The sequence below is a fragment of the Medicago sativa genome, chromosome 2, assembly GCF_051527215.1.
Source record: "Medicago sativa cultivar Bolivia chromosome 2, Bolivia_mono, whole genome shotgun sequence".
Taxonomy (NCBI): Eukaryota; Viridiplantae; Streptophyta; class Magnoliopsida; order Fabales; family Fabaceae; genus Medicago; species Medicago sativa.
In genome coordinates, this window is record NC_140750.1 from 34,889,601 (window position 1) to 34,907,671 (window position 18,071).

Here is an 18,071-nt window from a genome sequence, read left to right on the forward strand (position 1 = left end):
ACCGTCATACCAAACAAATCCTAGGTCATACGCCATATCTTAAGAGGTTTTCTAGTCCCAACACCATTAAAGGTTATGACCTTAGAAGTGGTTATCCTTCACTCGCCTGATGGGCTTTCTTGTCTGATTGTTGTAATCATCTACTTGTCGAAATTGGTTTCTCAACCAAATTTCAAAACGCTCATCCAGTGGTCTTCAAATTTTTACTTATTCACGAAATTGGTTTCTCCATTTCAAAATTAATTTGTTTTGGTCCCTCAAGAATTTTTTTGTACTTCAATAACTTTGAGATTGAAGTTTTTAATTGATTTTATTGTAATTCCATGAATGCTGATCACTCCACATCATCAAATCGCATATCACGTCAATTGAAAATAAGTCAAATCATCAGATCACATATCACATCAAATCATCAGATCGCATATCACATAATCTGATTTCATGAGTGTTTTTTAAATGATTTTATTTGTGGAATAGTAGAATAAATTCATTCTACTAAACATATTAGAATATATTTATCCCTTTTTTTTAGGGGAGAATAGATTTGTACTTTTCATTAAAACAAAAAGGAGAATGTTAACTTGTGCCCTTGGGGCACAAGTTTAAAAACTAAAAATAGAAACTTTTTCTTGAAAATTATACATTTATTGTATTAAAAGTTTAAAACTTTATATTTTCAATGCAAAAGTTATCTTTTAATTCCATTTTTAGTTTCTTAACTTGTGCCTTAAGAGCATCCACAATGGAGACACCCATTTTTGGGTACTTAAATGGGTCCCACATGTACACATCACTCTTTTATTATTTTTTAATAGTAGTACCTAATAAGCATTCAATCCCTCCAACCCAGATCTCACACAAAGTTCTTAAATGGGACCCACTAATCAACTATTCTTAAATGGAACCCACTAATCAACTATCAATAACTTTATATCACTACATTTCAATTTTTTAATATTAAAAGCGTGCGGGTCCCGTTTAAAGTTGGGGGTCTTAAATAAGACCCCGAGTCTTAAGAGACCCCCAAAAAAAATTCCCCAATGGGGTACCTATTAGGTACGGTGTCTTAATTGGTAAAGACACCACCATTGAAGATGGTCTAAGGGCACACGTTAACATGACCCAAATAAAAAATAACAGAATATATTTACTCCACTGAATATCCTTAAAAAATAATTCCCTACGATGCTAATTTTTTGAGCTGATTTAGCTAGCTTTTTCAATTATTTTTCTTAATAATTAAAAAAAAAACAATTTGCTGTTTTTTAGTTTATCTTTTTTATTTTTTTTTAACGGTTGTTTATCTCTTCCTAATCTTTTGAGTTTGAAATGAGTCGTTCGTTCTTATCATCTCGTAACCTGGTTTTCCATTCCCGGGCAATTTCCGACAAATTTAGTTTTAAAATTTTAAGAAGCTACCCCACACTGTCACTTTACTCTTTTGGCTGGCTTCATTTCATTTCCATTATTCCCATCAACCCCATTGTTTATTGGCCCTATAGTTCTTCTGTCACTCTCATTACCCTTCCACCTTTTTCCTACCCACTCCCCCACCCCCTTTCTCACTCACTCACCCTATATTCCTTTCCAATGCTACTCAATTCTATTTCACTAGATCTCTCTTCATTCTCTACCTAGGTCACTAGGTAAACCACTTTTCCTTAGCTCACAGTAGATCCAAACTCCAAGTCACTTCGTTGAAATGGAAGTGCCGTTAGAGTCTGAAAAGAAAAAATCTTCAGAATCCATAAAAACAGCTTCAACCGGTTCGGTTTCAGCAAAAAAGAGAATCGAGCCTCGGAACATTCCAGAATCCGGTTCAGCTACAAAGAGATCCGGTTTGGGTTCAGGTTCCGGCTCAATTGGTTCTTCAGCGAGTTCAGCACCGAGAAGAAACAGTACCGGAGGGTTAACACAAACGCAACGGTCATCGTTATCATCAGATGGAAGAATCAAACCTACAACGAAGACCGTTAGAGATAAAACGGTTACTGAACCGGTGCGAAGATCTTTACCGGAGATTCGCCGGAGTTCAATTTCCGCTTTACATGCCGGAAAACCGGTTGCGGCTGTGTCTCCGGTGAGTTCGAGTTTGAGAACTTCTGCAGTGTCTGGTTCAGAAGTTGTTAAGAAGCCGTTGAGTAAGCCAGCGTTGTCGAGAGATAGGGTTGGTTCTTCAACGCTGGATGGTTCTGTTAGGAAGACTGTGGGGAAGGTTTCGTCGCCGTCATTGTCGGCGCGGTCGCCAACTGTTTCTGGTGGATTGAGGGCGGGGTCTGTGTCATTGTCTTCGGATAGAAGTTCTGGTTTGTCTGGGAGGAGGAAAGTGGCAACGACTCCTGATAGTCGTAATTCGCGGTTAATTGTTCTGCCGCAGATTGAGGTTAAAGCTAGTGATGATTTGGTAAGGGTTGTTGTGATTATTTCAATCATGTTAATTTGTTGAAATTACTATTTAGAATTTTATTACTGTTGACTCTGGAAATGAAGTAGTTGCTGAAAGGATAGGATTATAGTGATTAATTTCTATGCACTGTTTGTGTAAAACACATGCATCCACAAATATCTACGGGGTGTGATTTGATTGAATGCATGTGTGAACGAGTTTTACACTATCGGTGTATAGAAGTTAAATCCGAGGAATATATAATGTTGTGCATTATTAGATGTAGGTGCTTTTGAATATGATTAGTGGTTGTTGGGTGATTTATTTTAATTTTATGAGAGAGAGGACTCTATTATGTAGTTTTAATATTCTTAGTGGGTCGCATAGTCACTTTGGTTGTGGATTAACATATAATACTAGTCGATGTTTGGCATATTGGAATGCTTTAGTGTATGTTTGGTTTCAATTTTGGCCTTCCAAAATTGATTTTAGAGGAGTAGAATTGATTTTGGCAGGTTTGGATGTTGTAAAGTAGAATTGATTCTACTTGAAGCTAGAATTTGTAGCTTTTGGCTTCTACAATTGACTGTAACCTTGAATTCATTGTCAAATCCACTTTAACATAAACAGGCTTCTACAATTGATTTTAACCTTAAATTTATTGTCAAATCTACTTTCACATAAATACATCCAAACATAAATAAATCACTTTACACTCAACTTACTTTTATCCCGAATAAATTTTATAAAATGAATTTTTGCTACCGCAGAACCAAACACACTTTAATATTTCAAAAAGGACTCACCACTGTGTCCATATTTATTTGGGTGTGGGTGAGGGGATTCTCATGTATAATTGAAGCAAATATTTTGAATCACAGTTTGTGAGGGTTGATATCGAGTACATTTGCAGTAAAATATGATCGATATGGGCACAATTGCATCATGATGAGGTTGCAGCCATAATATGAGGTTGCAGCCATAATATGAGGTCGCAAAGTTTTTTTTTGAGGCCTTGCTTGTACCATATAAATTTATTGTCAAATCTACTTTCACATAAATACATCCAAACATAAATAAATCACTTTACACTCAACTTTTATCCCGAATCAATTTTATAAAATGAATTTTTGCCACTGCAGAACCAAACACACTTTAATATTTCAAAAAGGACTCACCACTGTGTCCATATTTATTTGGGTGTGGGTGAGGGGATTCTCATGTATAATTGAAGCAAATATTTTGAATCAGACTCACAGTTCCATTGTGAGGAGTTGATGTCGAGTACATTTGCAGTAAAATATGACCGATATGGTCACAATTGCATTATGATGAGGTTGCAGCAATAATATGAGGTCGCGAAGTTTTTTTTTTGAGGCCTTGCTTGTACCATATAAATTTATTGTCAAATCTACTTTCACATAAGTACATCCAAACATAAATAAATCACTTTACACTCAACTTACTTTTATCCCGAATCAATTTTATAAAATGAATTTTTGCCACCGCAGAACCAAACACACTTTAATATTTCAAAAAGGACTCACCACTGTGTCCATATTTATTTGGGTGTGGGTGAAGGGATTCTCATGTATAATTGAAGCAAATATTTTGAATCACAGACTCACAGTTCCATTGTGAGGGGTTGATATCGAGTACATTTGCAGTAAAATATGACCGATATGGCCACAATTGCATCATGATGAGGTTGCAGCCATAATATGAGGTCGCAAAGTTTTTTTTTTGAGGCCTTGCTTGTACCATATTGTAATGTAATTTACTAATTTTAATGGAGCTTTCAGCCCACTTTACTATCTAATCCTGAACTATATTGATGTTTTTATCAGAGATTGGATCTTAGGGGACACAGAGTTCGCAGTCTCACTGCCAGTGGATTAAACTTATCCTCAAACTTGGAGGTAAGCGTGTCTTCTGTTCAGCATATTGTTTTAGATAAGCTGTTTAATGTTGTTTTTGGCAATTCTTAGATGAAATTTAATTTATGGTAGGGAATGACCTCATTTTATTTACTAACTCCTTTAACGGATGAGCATGAGTAAATTTATATCAAAGTATCCTTTATTTGTTGCTCTACTCATTCTCAAGAAAACATAAGTTAGCTGCCATTTTTGTTTGCTATTCATTTTTATTTTAAGGAAAGAAAATTGTTTGCTATGGTTGAGCACACAAGTGTCGAAAAATTGTTGGGAAATATTTTATGGTTGAGCATCTCTTGCTTGGTGCTCATGTTTGTATTACTCGTATTTTTGCGAATGGCTAGATTGTTCTAGGTTCACGTTTGTATTACTCGTAATATTTTCCTAAATGGGCTGAGACACATTGTCAAGTTTCTTCTGTGAGAAATACCATGGTAAGACAAGTGCGCTCAATGATGTGGATTTAATTGCTGTGGACTCTGTCAATGGCTTTAGGTTATGTTTAAGATTACAACAACAACAACAACCAAGCCTTATCCCACTAAGTGGGGTCGGCTAGGTTATGTTTAAGATTATGAAATAAAAATATCTTATTTGCCTGCACTTATTCCATCGACTGTATAATGTATATAGGAGAGAATATCAAGTTGTATTTTAAATTTTAACGTAGCATAGTTATTTTGTATTTTGAGGATTTTCATAGCATTTAACTTTTGATTCTAATTGGCAGTTTGTCTATCTTCGAGACAATCTCTTGTCTACATTGGAAGGAGTAGAAGTATTGACAAGAGTGAAGGTTTTATACATAATTTATGTTTGGTTATTATGTTTGAATATTTTTAAATGAACTCTTCACTTACTAATTGAAAGAAACCTTTTAATTTATCAGGTTCTTGATTTGAGTTTTAATGATTTTAAAGGGCCTGGATTTGAGCCTCTTGAGAGTTGCAAAGTACTGCAGGTATATACATATTCGCGTGGGTGCACTTACTTTTGCCTTATGAATGCAATAATATGTAATATTAATAATGACATTATGAAATTCATAACTTTAATGTAGCAACTCTATCTTGCTGGAAATCAAATCACATCATTGGCAAGTCTCCCGCAACTTCCTAATTTGGAGGCAAGCTTTAAAAAAACCTTGTCCTTTTTCTGATTTTTTATTCAGGTTTTCTTTGATCTTCAACATAAGTTTTCATAAAACATTTGTATTTTTTATGTTTCATTTTTGCAGTTCCTTTCAGTAGCTCAAAATAAGTTGAAATCTCTCACTATGGCAAGTCAACCTCGACTCCAGGTTGTTTTGTTGTATCAAGTATTGACCATATAATGTGTGCTTTATTTAACTCTTTATTGAATAACAAATAAGTAATCTGATGCAGGTCTTAGCTGCCAGCAAAAACAGAATTTCTACACTTAAGGGTTTTCCATACTTACCAGCTCTTGAGGTTAGCCTGAGATCTTTTTTATTTGTCATAACATAACCCAGAACAGTTGATCACATGTAAACTTTTATCAGAGTAGACTTTTTTGATGGATATAGTTAATCATTTTGTGTTATTGTCTGATGAAACTTCTGAGCCTTGGAGACGTCTAGTTATCTCTCTAAGAAATATAGAGAAGTGTTCTACATTAGTGATTTTAAAATGCTATAGTCTTTGTTTTAATTTTGTAGTTTAATTTGTTTGAATTTATGGTTTTTGAGAAAATCAGTAAGGAAATTGTATGGGTTGCCATGTGATTTTGGTTCTATCTATCTTTATCATATTTATAGATAATTTTGAACTTCCCGCCTTCCCGGTGCATGCATCTTGATTATTGGTGGGTGTTAGCATGATGAGCTAGCAGTAATTGTAGTCATGATTGTAGCCACTGCTTTGATTGTACACAAATTTGTTTCAATATAGAATTTTGTTTTCTACTATTTAGGAAATTATATCGGTTCCTCCTCTAAACTGAAGGACACACTTCAGAGAGAAAAGTGCATAATTGAACCATCGATAAGAAAAACAACATAGTGAATTTCAACGCCAACCACTTCTTTGTTTTATATATAATATCCACACAATTGCCACAATATTATCCTTTGGTTTTCCAATCAACTATCATGATACTGCAATTTTCTCTCTTAAGTGTTCCACTGACTTGAAAGTTGCCAAATCTTTATTACAAAATTTTATACCTGGTAGACAGAGGAGGGTTTATCTTGCTATGGTCTCCAATTTATGTTGTTTTCAATGATTTATTTTAATGTAGCATTTGCGATTGGAGGAGAACCCTATACTGAAGATGCCACATTTGGAAGCAGCCTCAATATTGCTAGTTGGGCCTACTTTAAAAAAATTTAATGATAGAGGTATGAGTCATCGGTTGTTAGCCTTTGGCTTGTTAAAATGTTGGTAAAACTGATAGAAGAATACGTTATAATTTTAACTACTAGTTATTGTTTAAAGAGTACCCGAACATGTTTTCTTTGAGTGATTTGTATTGGCATCTTCAAGTTCTTATGTTCATATGCATTAAAATAGTTCATTGAATATGAAAAAGTTTTGTAGATCTTGCTCGTGAGGAAATGGCAATAGCAAAGCGATACCCTGCACATACAGCTTTGTGCATTAGAGATGGTTGGGAGTTTGGTCGCCCTGAGCATGCTGCAGATTCAACTTTTCGCTTTCTAGTTGAGAAATGGAAGGATCATATTCCACCTGATTTTTTTCTCAAAGAAGCCTCAATAGATAAACCTTTGGAAGAAGATGTGTGCCACAGTCACTTCACATTTGTTCATGATGGTGCAATGAGCACAGACCCACCGTTAGTCTTAAAATATCAATGGTTCTGTGGTGATGTAACACTTTCAAACTTTGTCCCCATTCCAGATGCCACTGATGAGGTATTTTAGTTGATTATTTGATTTTCATCACTTCAAATTTGTTTGTTAGTATATTTGATAAATTATTGATGTTTATCACTGTATTGTTTTCAGTTTTACTTGCCAAAACATAACGAGATTGGAAAAGTTCTGAAAGTGGAATGTACTCCCTTTCTAGGAGAGACAGAATATCCTTCTATATTTGCCATCTCTTCTCGTGTTAAACCAGGTAGGTTTGCCTTGTACATTATAGATGAACAACTAAATTTTTTTGAGATCTTAAACTTGAAAGGAATTTTACTAAATATAATTTTTGTTAATAGATGATGCAACTACCGTTTTCAATTATGGACCACTTCTATTAAATGTTAGTCTCGGATCACGCGTTAATAGAAACAAATTACATATCATTTATGCAACAGTGCATTCCCTTTAATATAGTAAATGGGTATTTATTTTTCATAGTTTGCTAATAAGATCTATGAGGAGCCTCTCAGTCTACATGTCTGCTACCATATCTCAAGATGTAGTTATCAGTTCCTGAAAGAACATATGCCCCGTGCTTGCGTATCTCAAGATGTTTATTTCCATGTTAAATCTGATGTTTTACAATATTATAGGCTGGCATATGATTAACTAATTAACTTTATATGAGGTTTGTACGCCATCCAGAGATCTCGTGGAATGATTTTCATCCAAAGTAGTGCACAAACTCCTTGTGCATAGTTCAAAATTTTGCCTCTTTGCTTGACTCTGTAATTGCATTTAGTTTCTTACTTCTCCATATGACTAGTTTACCACATGCGATATTGTGAGGTAGTAGATCTATTAATGATCATTCATGTATTTCCTCCAGTTTTCGAAAGGTAGACCTTTTAAGTGTAACTTAAGGTACAATAGAATCCTATTCCCTTCCTTTTGTTGTCTCATTTGTGAGTCATACATGACTTGAGTCATTGACTTACTGCACATGTTATGTTTGGTCTAGTATTAGTTAAATATATGAATTCCCCAATATTCTCTTTTACTGAGTGTTCTACACTACTGGGCTTCTACCTTACTGATATTTGATAGGTCTGTTATTGTTCGTTAAGAGGATAGTTAGACAATTGTCAGTAACTGTTAGTTAAGAGGTTAGTCAATTATCAGGATGGATTAGTTAGAAGAAACAAATAAGACATGTTGCCTATAAACAGAAAGGAGGGACTAGAGAATCAGTTTCTTGTTAATTGAGTGATTTACGGTCTTTTGACATTGGGAGGTGGGAAGACACTCGAAGAGCTGCCGCCGTTGTTCTGTGTTAAATGGCAATTATGTGTTTCTGATCAATATTCACCTTTGAATTGACTATCATTAAATGATCTGCCTACTCTCTGATTCTGACTGGTTAAAGAAAAAGGGTGTGTCTTACCTGTCCTGTACTCCATCCGGGTCCTTATTATAAGAAGAAAAACCAAAAAACATTAAAACCAATGCAATCATTAATTATTGCAACTTTTTGAATATTTTTACAAATGTACGCTTAGTGTGAAACTTTAAACACATTCTCTAATATTAAAAAGACACATATTAAACGAGGGGTAGAAAAGTCTTTTAAGTATAACTACGCCTTAAAAGTTGTGACGATTTCTTATAAATAGTACCATTTTTTTAAAAATCTTATATAATAAGAACCGGAGGGAGTATTGTTTATACTGTATATTAATTAATATTAATTAATGGCTTTTATTTCTATAATTTCTTAATGCTTACATAATTCATGTATTGCAAATGATATACGCTTCTACTTTTTAAAAGGGAGTGGAATTCCAAAAGTTGTAAGCCTTGAAGTCCACGGGGAACTACTAGAAGGGAGTATCATCCGGGGTTGTGCTAAAGTTGCATGGTGTGGTGGGACTCCAGGAAAAGGTGTTGCTAGGTGAGATGGCATTCCTTATGTTTGTATGTAACGTTTTGTATTATGTATATATGTCCAAATTATATTCAACTAAAAATGGCATAATGCAACCATGCCATCTGTTTGTGTCCTTGCTTGCTTTAGTTGGCTGCGGAGGAAGTGGAACAGTAGTCCGGTGGTTATTGTTGGGGCAGAAGATGATGAGTATCAGCTAACCATTGATGATGTCGATTCCAGTTTAGTTTTCATGTACACACCAGTAACAGAAGAGGGTGCCAAAGGAGAACCTCAATATAAATATACAGATTTTGTAAGAGCAGGTAATGATTGAAATCTGTCCATTTTTTGTATAATTTTTTCCTAGCTCTGATTAAAATGGTTGATGACATTAGCAGAATACTAAACTCGATTCATCAACATATTTAACACTTGTTAGATTATATGGTCAACAATACAACAACAACAATAATTATGAAATTTCTGTGTTAGTGAGTTATTTAGCTTTCAGTTTGCCATTCATTTGCTTAATTAACTCCTTGATTGATTTGATTGTAGTCATACTTGGATAAGAGATAATTATGCAGCTTAGAGACACCTTAGTTCTTCCTAATCATTGTTGTTAAAATCGTGATCAGAATTGTGAAACCCATAATTTTGCGATTTTGCTCTGCCTTACTGATCTGGATCCTGAGTAGAATCCTGAATTATGCAAAATCTCTTTGAAATCGCATGGAATCTTGAAATCTGAGTAAAATCGTGCGATTTAGTGGTTCTTCCGATTCTGGGTGAATTATTTTCTGGGTGATTTCTGCCTAGACATACCCTTACGAACACTACCGAGCATCTCATACTAAATGTGGGACTTGGACACTGATAATACCCAAGTCACTATCACTCATGATTTTTATTTTTGACTTTTGATTACCTTAGTGGGTGTTTTGTAATTTTTTTAGAAACCATTATGCCATTTTCCATTTTTTTTAGTTTTTTAAATTAGAAAAGAACAAACCTGTTAGATTCACCCGAGCCAACCCGTTCTTCATTGTATTGGTTTAGTTTTTGTTGTGCGGAAAAATTCAAAGTCGAACCGAACATATTGGTTTAGTTTCCCCTTTGACGAAAACCAAATAAAACCAACTTGTTACAACCTTCTTACAAAACCGGCTTGTTAGTTGAGAGTTATCTACGCCTTCATAGTTTCCTTAGGTTGATGGATTTTATTCTGTTATGACGGAATCACCTTTCTCTTTGTTCTCTTGTATATATACCTGTGAATCTGTTGCGAATGATTAAGTGAATTATTCAGATTCAAATGATTTACTTGCTCATAGTCTTTGAATTGGCTTATTTGGAAGATTGATGTTGTCAATAAGAAATTAGTTATATCATTGGTAAATTACTTCCCTTTTTCTGTTAGCTATATATATAATTGTAATAATGTCTACTTCTCAGCAGTTTCATTTTTTTTTATTCATATGGCAGCTCCCCCTTCAGTCAGTAATGTTCGAATGGTTGGTGATGCTGTTGAAGGAATCACCATTAAAGGAGTTGGTGATTATTTTGGTGGACGGGAAGGACCTAGCAAGTTTGAATGGTTACGGAAGAACAGGGAGACTGGGTCAGTATTCTCTTCATCATGATTTACTGAAGGGCATGGAAGTATTTCTATAAAAATAAAACCTCGCATTCTTGTCTTTGATTTGCGTTGCGTTTCCACAAAGTGGAAAGTGAATTGTTGCATTTATTTTGATGCTTTAGGGATAGTTAACATCTTACTTTTACCTAAATTTTTTCTCTTTTCTTGTCCGCCCATTTTTTTTTTTCACTATGCTCTTCTGTCTTGAGTCTTGACTATGATAAATTTATGCAGAGACTTTATGTTAGTGTCAGCCGGTACATCTGAATATACCTTGACCAAAGAAGATGTTGGTTGTTGTTTGACTTTTGTATACATACCAATTAATTTTGAAGGTATGGTATCTGGACTAGACACAATCAACGTATCTTTTCTATTTAATTGTCATGTATTTCTATAAAATCGTCACTGGTTTCTCTTTCAGGTCAGGAAGGAAAATCACTGTCAGCAGTGTCTCCTGTTGTAAAACAAGGTATCTTACTGATTATTAACAATGCCCCCTGTAATTGGGTACTTCTGTTTTGTGTCATTTCCATTGTATTATGCTTTTAGGGAGTGTTGGTTTCTAGTCATGTAAGTTCATTTTTGCGAACAACTTTTCCTTAGAATATAATTATGAGAATCTTATTCCCTTGTATATTTTGAAAAAAAGTGTTTGGTCAACATTTATAGCATTTTGCTCTTAATTCATAAGACAAAAGTATTTGCTGTGTTGCATACCTAATTAGGTGTGCGTTTTATGTTCTTTCCCGTTATATATTTTTTTCTTCCTTTTTCCGGGTGCTCTTTCACATTCTTCTGTTAACATGATGAATCGTTTGTTGGGGATGATTTTAATAAATAAACTTTCTGCTAATATATACTGGCAATTGGCATGTGATTATTATGATTCCTCTCAATTTCAGCCCCACCAAAAGTAACAAATGTCAAAATAATTGGCGATGTACGAGAGAATGGAAAAGTCACTGCGACTGGTATTGTAACTGGAGGAACCGAAGGATCTAGCAGAGTTCAGTGGTACAAAACATATTCATCAACATTGGATGAAAGCAATCTTGAAGCACTAAGTACTTCTAAAGTTGCTAAAGTAGGTGGTCTGTTCTTTTGGCCATTGGAGTTTGGCTTGTTTCATTGAACTACACAATTATTTTTCCATGTAAATGGCACAATTTTATCCTCAATGCACTAACTTCCATTTTATTGTTATGTTTTGACCCGGTCAGGCTTTCCGCATTCCTCTTGGAGCCGTTGGCTGTTACATTGTTGCAAAATATACACCGATGTCTCCTGATGGTGATTCTGGTGAATCAACATTTGCAATATCCGATAGAGCAGTTGAGAGTAGGTTTACTTGTCTCTTTGTACTCCCCTTTGTTCTTTTTATCTCATATATAACCAAGTATATAAAGACACAATCTATTTGTGTGTTTGAGATGGTGTTGGGAGAGGTCAAACACTCTTTTGAGTTCACATAAAATATTTGTTGCATTGGCATTGGATGTGCTTTGGAGTGTGAGCCAATGCTAAACCAAACACATCATATATTGACTAATTAATTTTTTCTTTTCTCAAAATCAAAATCTATCGGGAGTTTGATATAAAAATTCTGCATCTCTTTTGCAGCTCTTCCCCCCAGCTTGAATTTCTTATCAATCATTGGAGATTACAGTGAGGATGGAATATTGACAGCTTCTTATGGATATGTTGGAGGTCATGAAGGAAAAAGTATATACAATTGGTATATTCACGAGGTATGCACTAGCATCGAAGTTCCACAAAATATGTTTCATTTATTTTATAAATGTTTTGGGAGCCTAATCCCTACCATGTGTTTGTTGATTGGTGGGTAAATTTATCTATTTAAAGTTTTGATTTTCACTTCTTGATACATGCTAGACAGTGGAAGTGGGTGGAAAGATAGGATCATTTAGATTTTCAGTGTGTCATGTTGTTGTGATTTGGTATCTCTTGCTAGAAAGGCTGTTTGAGCATATTCTATTCAATGGAAAATGTTTGTGCTTGGGCATGTTTTAGTTCTTGTAAAGTGAGGAAAAGCACAATGGCAGTCATAATGAATCAAGGTGGAAAACTTTGAAATGTATGAAACTGATTATAGATTGCCATACCTGTGGCGAATGTTTGTAGTGTGCTGCCTATGTATACCGTGCATTCCACTATGCAAATTTAATAAGGCAAACATTGGCAGTGTGTGCTGGATATGTTTATTTATATACTGTCTTTCATGGCCTTTTTTATTTTGGTCACGGAGCTGTTACTTATGTCAAATAATTGATTTTTTTTTTTTTTTTTTATTATTGAGTGAAAGCATTTATGTTGGGGAGACTTTTTTTTTTCCTTCATTACTAAATATATTTTGGCCCACTTGAAACATATATAAAAAGCAGCATTCCTACCCATGAAAATTGTCCTTCAGATAGAGAACTTATGTTCTAAAATATCTTCTAAATTTCCAGGTTGAAGGTGATTTTGGTTCTCCGATACCGGGGGTTTCTGGACTTCTGCAGTATCACATTACCAAAGAAGTTATTGGAAAATTCATCTCATTTCACTGTACTCCAGTACGTGATGATGGTGTTGTGGGTGACAAAAGAATTTGCATGGGCCAGGAGCGCATTCGCCCTGGTAATATCTTTGAGTCATATGTGGCAAAATTTGAATAAAAATTTGTCTTATTTCTTTATTGTTTTGTACAAAATGGAATTTATGTTAATAACATGTAAGCTAGAAATTTATAATGTGAGAAGTATATATTTTTCAGATAAAAAAAGTTATAAAAATGGAGAATCAAGAAGCTTCCAAAAGCTACAAAGAAAAAGAAATTCAATAAACTATCCAGCTTTAAAAAGAAGTTCATTACTTTTAGCTGTTATGTACTTCAGTGAGAATTTTGATTAGCTGCAATTTAGTATATGATCACTTTGTAATTAGTATTTTACATGATATAAATACACATTTGTGTTGACCGATCAATTGCAGTTTTCTCTCACACCGGCAAATTGTAAATAAGATACCAACAATTATACAAGCCCACCAAAAGATCTGATTCACACTGAATCACTAACAATAAACATGCAATTTTTTTTTCTTTTCTTCCAATCATGCAATTTGTTCCATTTGCTTTATCTGTGATCATCCCGTATTTTTTGTATTGTGTTTCTTATGGTGGAGTTGTTTTATGGTGATAGGAAGCCCGAGATTGCTTTCTTTACACATAGTTGGAAATGCGGTTGAAGGAACAACACTAAGAATTGAAAAAACGTATTGGGGTGGTGAAGAGGGAGATTCAGTTTACCGCTGGCTTAGGGTACTTTTTCTTTGAACCTTTTGTGCTGTAAAGTCATTGTTTGGAACTCCTATTTTGATTTGAAACGGCATTGGCCTATTTTGTTTGGGATAATATTTTCTTTTCATATCCTATTTTTACTTTTAATTATAAAACTCCCACTCAATCTTCAACATTTGTACAGAAAAAGTTAAAAAAAAATCTATTTTCGTTGTTTTCTACCCAACTACTGAACATTTTGGTTGAGCTTAACTTGACCTCAAACTGGCTGATAAGGTGAGGGTTTCCCCTCACTTATAACCATTATTTGAGCCATACCACTATCCGATGTGTGACGCTGAACATCCTATCTTCTCCAAGACTTGACATTTAGAGCGTGATTCGAGTGTCCTAATGGCACGATAAGAAGTGGCCTAGTGGATCAACGATAGGCTATGATATTTTAAACATTTATTTTACAGTAGAATCATATATGTAATTATGAGTTTATTGTATTTCTTTATTTCTTGATTAGCATTTATTAAGACCAGTCTATATATTTAAATTAAAGCTTGTTGAAAGTGATCCAAGTGCACCTCAAGAGAGCATTAACGAGAGTGACAATACATCTGAATTCTAAAATAGAGGAAGCTTGACTAGGGCCCCAAATATCAAATGGACAATATAAAAGTGAGAGATTACTCTTTTATTGACACTACTAGGAAAAAACACTCATATTTGCTAAGCTGACAAAACTCAGAATCCCAGGACTTCAAATGTGAAAGATGAGGAACTGGCACTTTAACTTATCCAAACTTGGATGATCCAAATGAAGATGAATAACATCTAGTGATACAGAAACAATACATACAGTGGATGAAGGAGGTTGGATGTGATAGATAGATACCCTTTATCAAAATGGACAATTAAAAGTGAGAAATTACTCTTTTATTGACACTACTAGGAAAAAACACTCATATTTGCTAAGCTGACAGAACTCAGAATCCCAGGACTTCAACTGTGAAAGATGAGGAACCGGCACTTTAACTTATCCAAACTTAGATGACCCAAACGAAGATGAATAACATCTAGTGATACAGAAACAATACATACAGTGGATGAAGGAGGTTGGATGTGATAGATAGATACCCCATGATTCAGATCTTTTTCTAATTGTCTTTCCCATACTCTAGTTCCGTATAAATAAAGAGTCAGAAATAAACGTTGTAGAACAGTTGAGAGTGCCGGTAGGTTGTTTAGTTGGGATCAAATTAAAGAGGTAACCAGAACAAATAAGACATCATTTCGAAACAAGGATTGTAAAAGGTGTAGCTTGACCAATACCAGTAGTCTATTCTTAGAATAATTAGAAAGGGTAACGTGGTGCAGTGTTTTAGGAGGTGATATATTAAGAATGAAAGAGGGATTGCTGACTATATGATCATAAGCTCCATAATCTTAAATTCAGTATCCCACAGAATGAGATTGACAAAACAGTTTAACTACCAAAACGAGCTAGAGTGGCTGAAGAGAAAGCCTGATGCTCTTCCATGAAACTGCAAAAGTAACTAACCTTGAATGGTGTCAGTATCAAGTGGGCAAGCAGAAAAATCAATCACAAATTTACTGAGAAAAAAAACAGGGTTTTAAATAAGTTGTAAAAACACTCGAACAATAACTTGAGCTAAACGAGAATGAATGGAGAGCCCATGGTGAAGCCAAATGACTAGAATATGAACCAACTAAATATGTGACTGGACAACTGGGACCAAATGACTAAAGCTGTGACAAAGAAACCCTGGAAAAATATAGTTTCAACAACATAGAATGAACATAGTATACATGCTGGAATGACAACAACAAAATAACAAGCATGACTTGGAACACACCTCAAAAAATGGGACCCCTAGGTTGGAAGGGGCACCAAGAGAGGGACGGATGAAGAGCCCAATGTGGAAGAGGAGGTAAAAACAATATGTGCAATAACCCACACGCCGTAAAGAGGTTAGATGGTGGGCAGGTGGTGGTGTGTGAGGGCACATTGAAGGGTTCTGAAGGTGGTTTGGTCCAAATGACAGTGTTCCTTGGACACCCAACTACCAAACTGAAAATGACCTAGGTTGGCTTTCACTGCAGTTCGACCTGAAGATGAAGTAGGATTTCAGAATTTGGCTATGATACCAACTTGAAATGTACAATGGTGTTGTTGAAATATATACAAGCAATATTCTAAGATGGTAATAGAGGCTATTATAGATCCATTGCTAGGCCACCTGTATTGGCCATGCTCCGTCATGAGGTAGTCTGATGGAAAGCTTCCTTGATTGTAGTATGCCGGCTGCCACTACCTGCCTTAATTGTAGCAACTTTGAACTACCTTGCAGCCTCCAGCATCTTCATTGTGCTAGGTGTGAAGGGTAGTGTTTTGTCCCTCATTGTATAGAGAAATGGTCCAAATAGTGCTTTTGGATAGAGTTCATGTCCTAACTATGAATATGAATAAATGATACACAACCAAAAATTCATGGTTTAAAATTGTTTGTAGTGGAGATATTCTATAAAAAGGAAAAAATGTATATTGCTTTCTAGTCTTTTAATTAGGAAAATGTTCAAAAGCTTTTGGACAGAAGCCATATTCTTAAGGCTTTCTGACATATCTAAACTATTGTAAGAGAGGTGAAGTAAACCTATCTTAACTGTTTTAATAATAAGAAGGGGAAGAGACCAACTTCTCTACGTGATTGCCATATGCACTGGATAATGGCATAAATACCTCCTCACTATGTTTCGTTGACCTTTGTCTTGATGATACTACACATTATTTCAGTTAAACATTTGGTGGACTAACATATTACCTATGGCTTTATGTAGACCAGTTGTGATGGTGTCCAAAGTGAAATTATGGGGGCCACCACAGCATCATATATGCCCTCAATTGATGATATTGGTTTCTATATTTCTGTTTCTTGTGAGCCTGTCCGAAGTGATTGGGCTCGTGGACCCATTGTTCTCTCTGAACAAATTGGACCTATAATACCTGGTACTGATCAGTTCTTGTTTTTTAGTATGCTCTCCCAGCTTTAAAATGTTCATGTAGAATGGAGATATTTTGAAACAATTTTAATTTTTTAGCACTTCTGTTGCAATTTAGGTCCACCAACTTGTCATACTCTGGAAATTCGTGGATCAATGATAGAAGGAAAGCGCTTGAACTTTAATGCTGTGTATACTGGAGGGTTAGGCTTCTACTATCCAATGTTTATAAATTAATGTCTCTACTTTTAGAGCTTTTGATTTTATCTATGTTTTCTTCCCCTGACATGGAACTTGTTGCCCTGCCTTTCAGGGAGAAAGGAGAATGCACCCACGAGTGGTTTAGGGTACAAAACAATGGTGTACGAAAGAAAATAAGTAGTCAAGGTGAGTTGTGTAGGTTTGTTCTACTTCATACTGCCCCTGTCCCTATTTATAAGACCCTTTTTTGTTGTCCCTTTTTGTAAGACCCTCTTCAAATCTCTCTCTTAATATTTGAAAGTAATTTTTGGAAAGAGAATGTACATTGTTGGCAAATTTAATGCAAACACAACTTTTCTTAATTCTTGTGATTTTATCAAAAGGGTCTTATGTATAGGGACGGTGGTAGTGTTATTATAGCATGGTAATTATAACAACAACAACCAAGCCTTATCCCAGTAAGTGGGGTCAGCATAGTGTAATAATTATATAATAAGGAATATTCCAAGTGTCTCAACCACATTCATTCTGGCGCGGTCTAATTCTAATTTGTTTATATTTTATTGAAGAAAGAACAATAGTTATAATAATCACTAATGTGATTCAACAAGATTTAAAAGTTTTTTCTTTTAATTATAATCATTCTTCTACCTTGATCATAATTTATAAATGCTTACCCTATTTTCGTTTAAACGGCCTGGCAGCGAGAATTTCGAATCTGCACCCCAGCATACCAAATGTCCCCACAACCTTTTATCATCTGAGTTGCAATTATGGGACCCTAATTTATAACTTAAAAATTATTACACTGTTTTTTTTTTGAGGG

The 18,071-nt window shown here is 34.9% G+C and overlaps 1 protein-coding gene across 2 annotated transcripts in view; it reads left to right on the forward strand.

The window, feature by feature from the left end:
- Nucleotides 1-1,610: 1,610 nt before the first annotated feature.
- AIR9 (Outer arm dynein light chain 1 protein) overlaps nucleotides 1,611-18,071 on the forward strand; it is a 28,396-nt gene continuing 11,935 nt past the window's right edge. For both annotated transcript variants that reach the window (XM_085744553.1, XM_085744554.1), the window contains exons 1-23: nucleotides 1,611-2,404; nucleotides 4,234-4,305; nucleotides 5,054-5,119; nucleotides 5,213-5,284; nucleotides 5,384-5,449; nucleotides 5,561-5,623; nucleotides 5,709-5,774; nucleotides 6,583-6,682; nucleotides 6,882-7,216; nucleotides 7,310-7,424; nucleotides 8,993-9,113; nucleotides 9,237-9,412; nucleotides 10,575-10,710; nucleotides 10,963-11,063; nucleotides 11,153-11,200; nucleotides 11,634-11,815; nucleotides 11,952-12,069; nucleotides 12,352-12,479; nucleotides 13,203-13,371; nucleotides 13,935-14,053; nucleotides 16,883-17,051; nucleotides 17,163-17,247; nucleotides 17,358-17,431. In XM_085744553.1, the coding sequence (XP_085600679.1) occupies nucleotides 1,703-2,404; nucleotides 4,234-4,305; nucleotides 5,054-5,119; nucleotides 5,213-5,284; nucleotides 5,384-5,449; nucleotides 5,561-5,623; nucleotides 5,709-5,774; nucleotides 6,583-6,682; nucleotides 6,882-7,216; nucleotides 7,310-7,424; nucleotides 8,993-9,113; nucleotides 9,237-9,412; nucleotides 10,575-10,710; nucleotides 10,963-11,063; nucleotides 11,153-11,200; nucleotides 11,634-11,815; nucleotides 11,952-12,069; nucleotides 12,352-12,479; nucleotides 13,203-13,371; nucleotides 13,935-14,053; nucleotides 16,883-17,051; nucleotides 17,163-17,247; nucleotides 17,358-17,431 (3,283 nt within the window). In that variant the 5' untranslated portion in view covers nucleotides 1,611-1,702. The remainder of the gene's footprint in view (nucleotides 2,405-4,233; nucleotides 4,306-5,053; nucleotides 5,120-5,212; nucleotides 5,285-5,383; nucleotides 5,450-5,560; nucleotides 5,624-5,708; nucleotides 5,775-6,582; nucleotides 6,683-6,881; nucleotides 7,217-7,309; nucleotides 7,425-8,992; nucleotides 9,114-9,236; nucleotides 9,413-10,574; nucleotides 10,711-10,962; nucleotides 11,064-11,152; nucleotides 11,201-11,633; nucleotides 11,816-11,951; nucleotides 12,070-12,351; nucleotides 12,480-13,202; nucleotides 13,372-13,934; nucleotides 14,054-16,882; nucleotides 17,052-17,162; nucleotides 17,248-17,357; nucleotides 17,432-18,071) is intronic.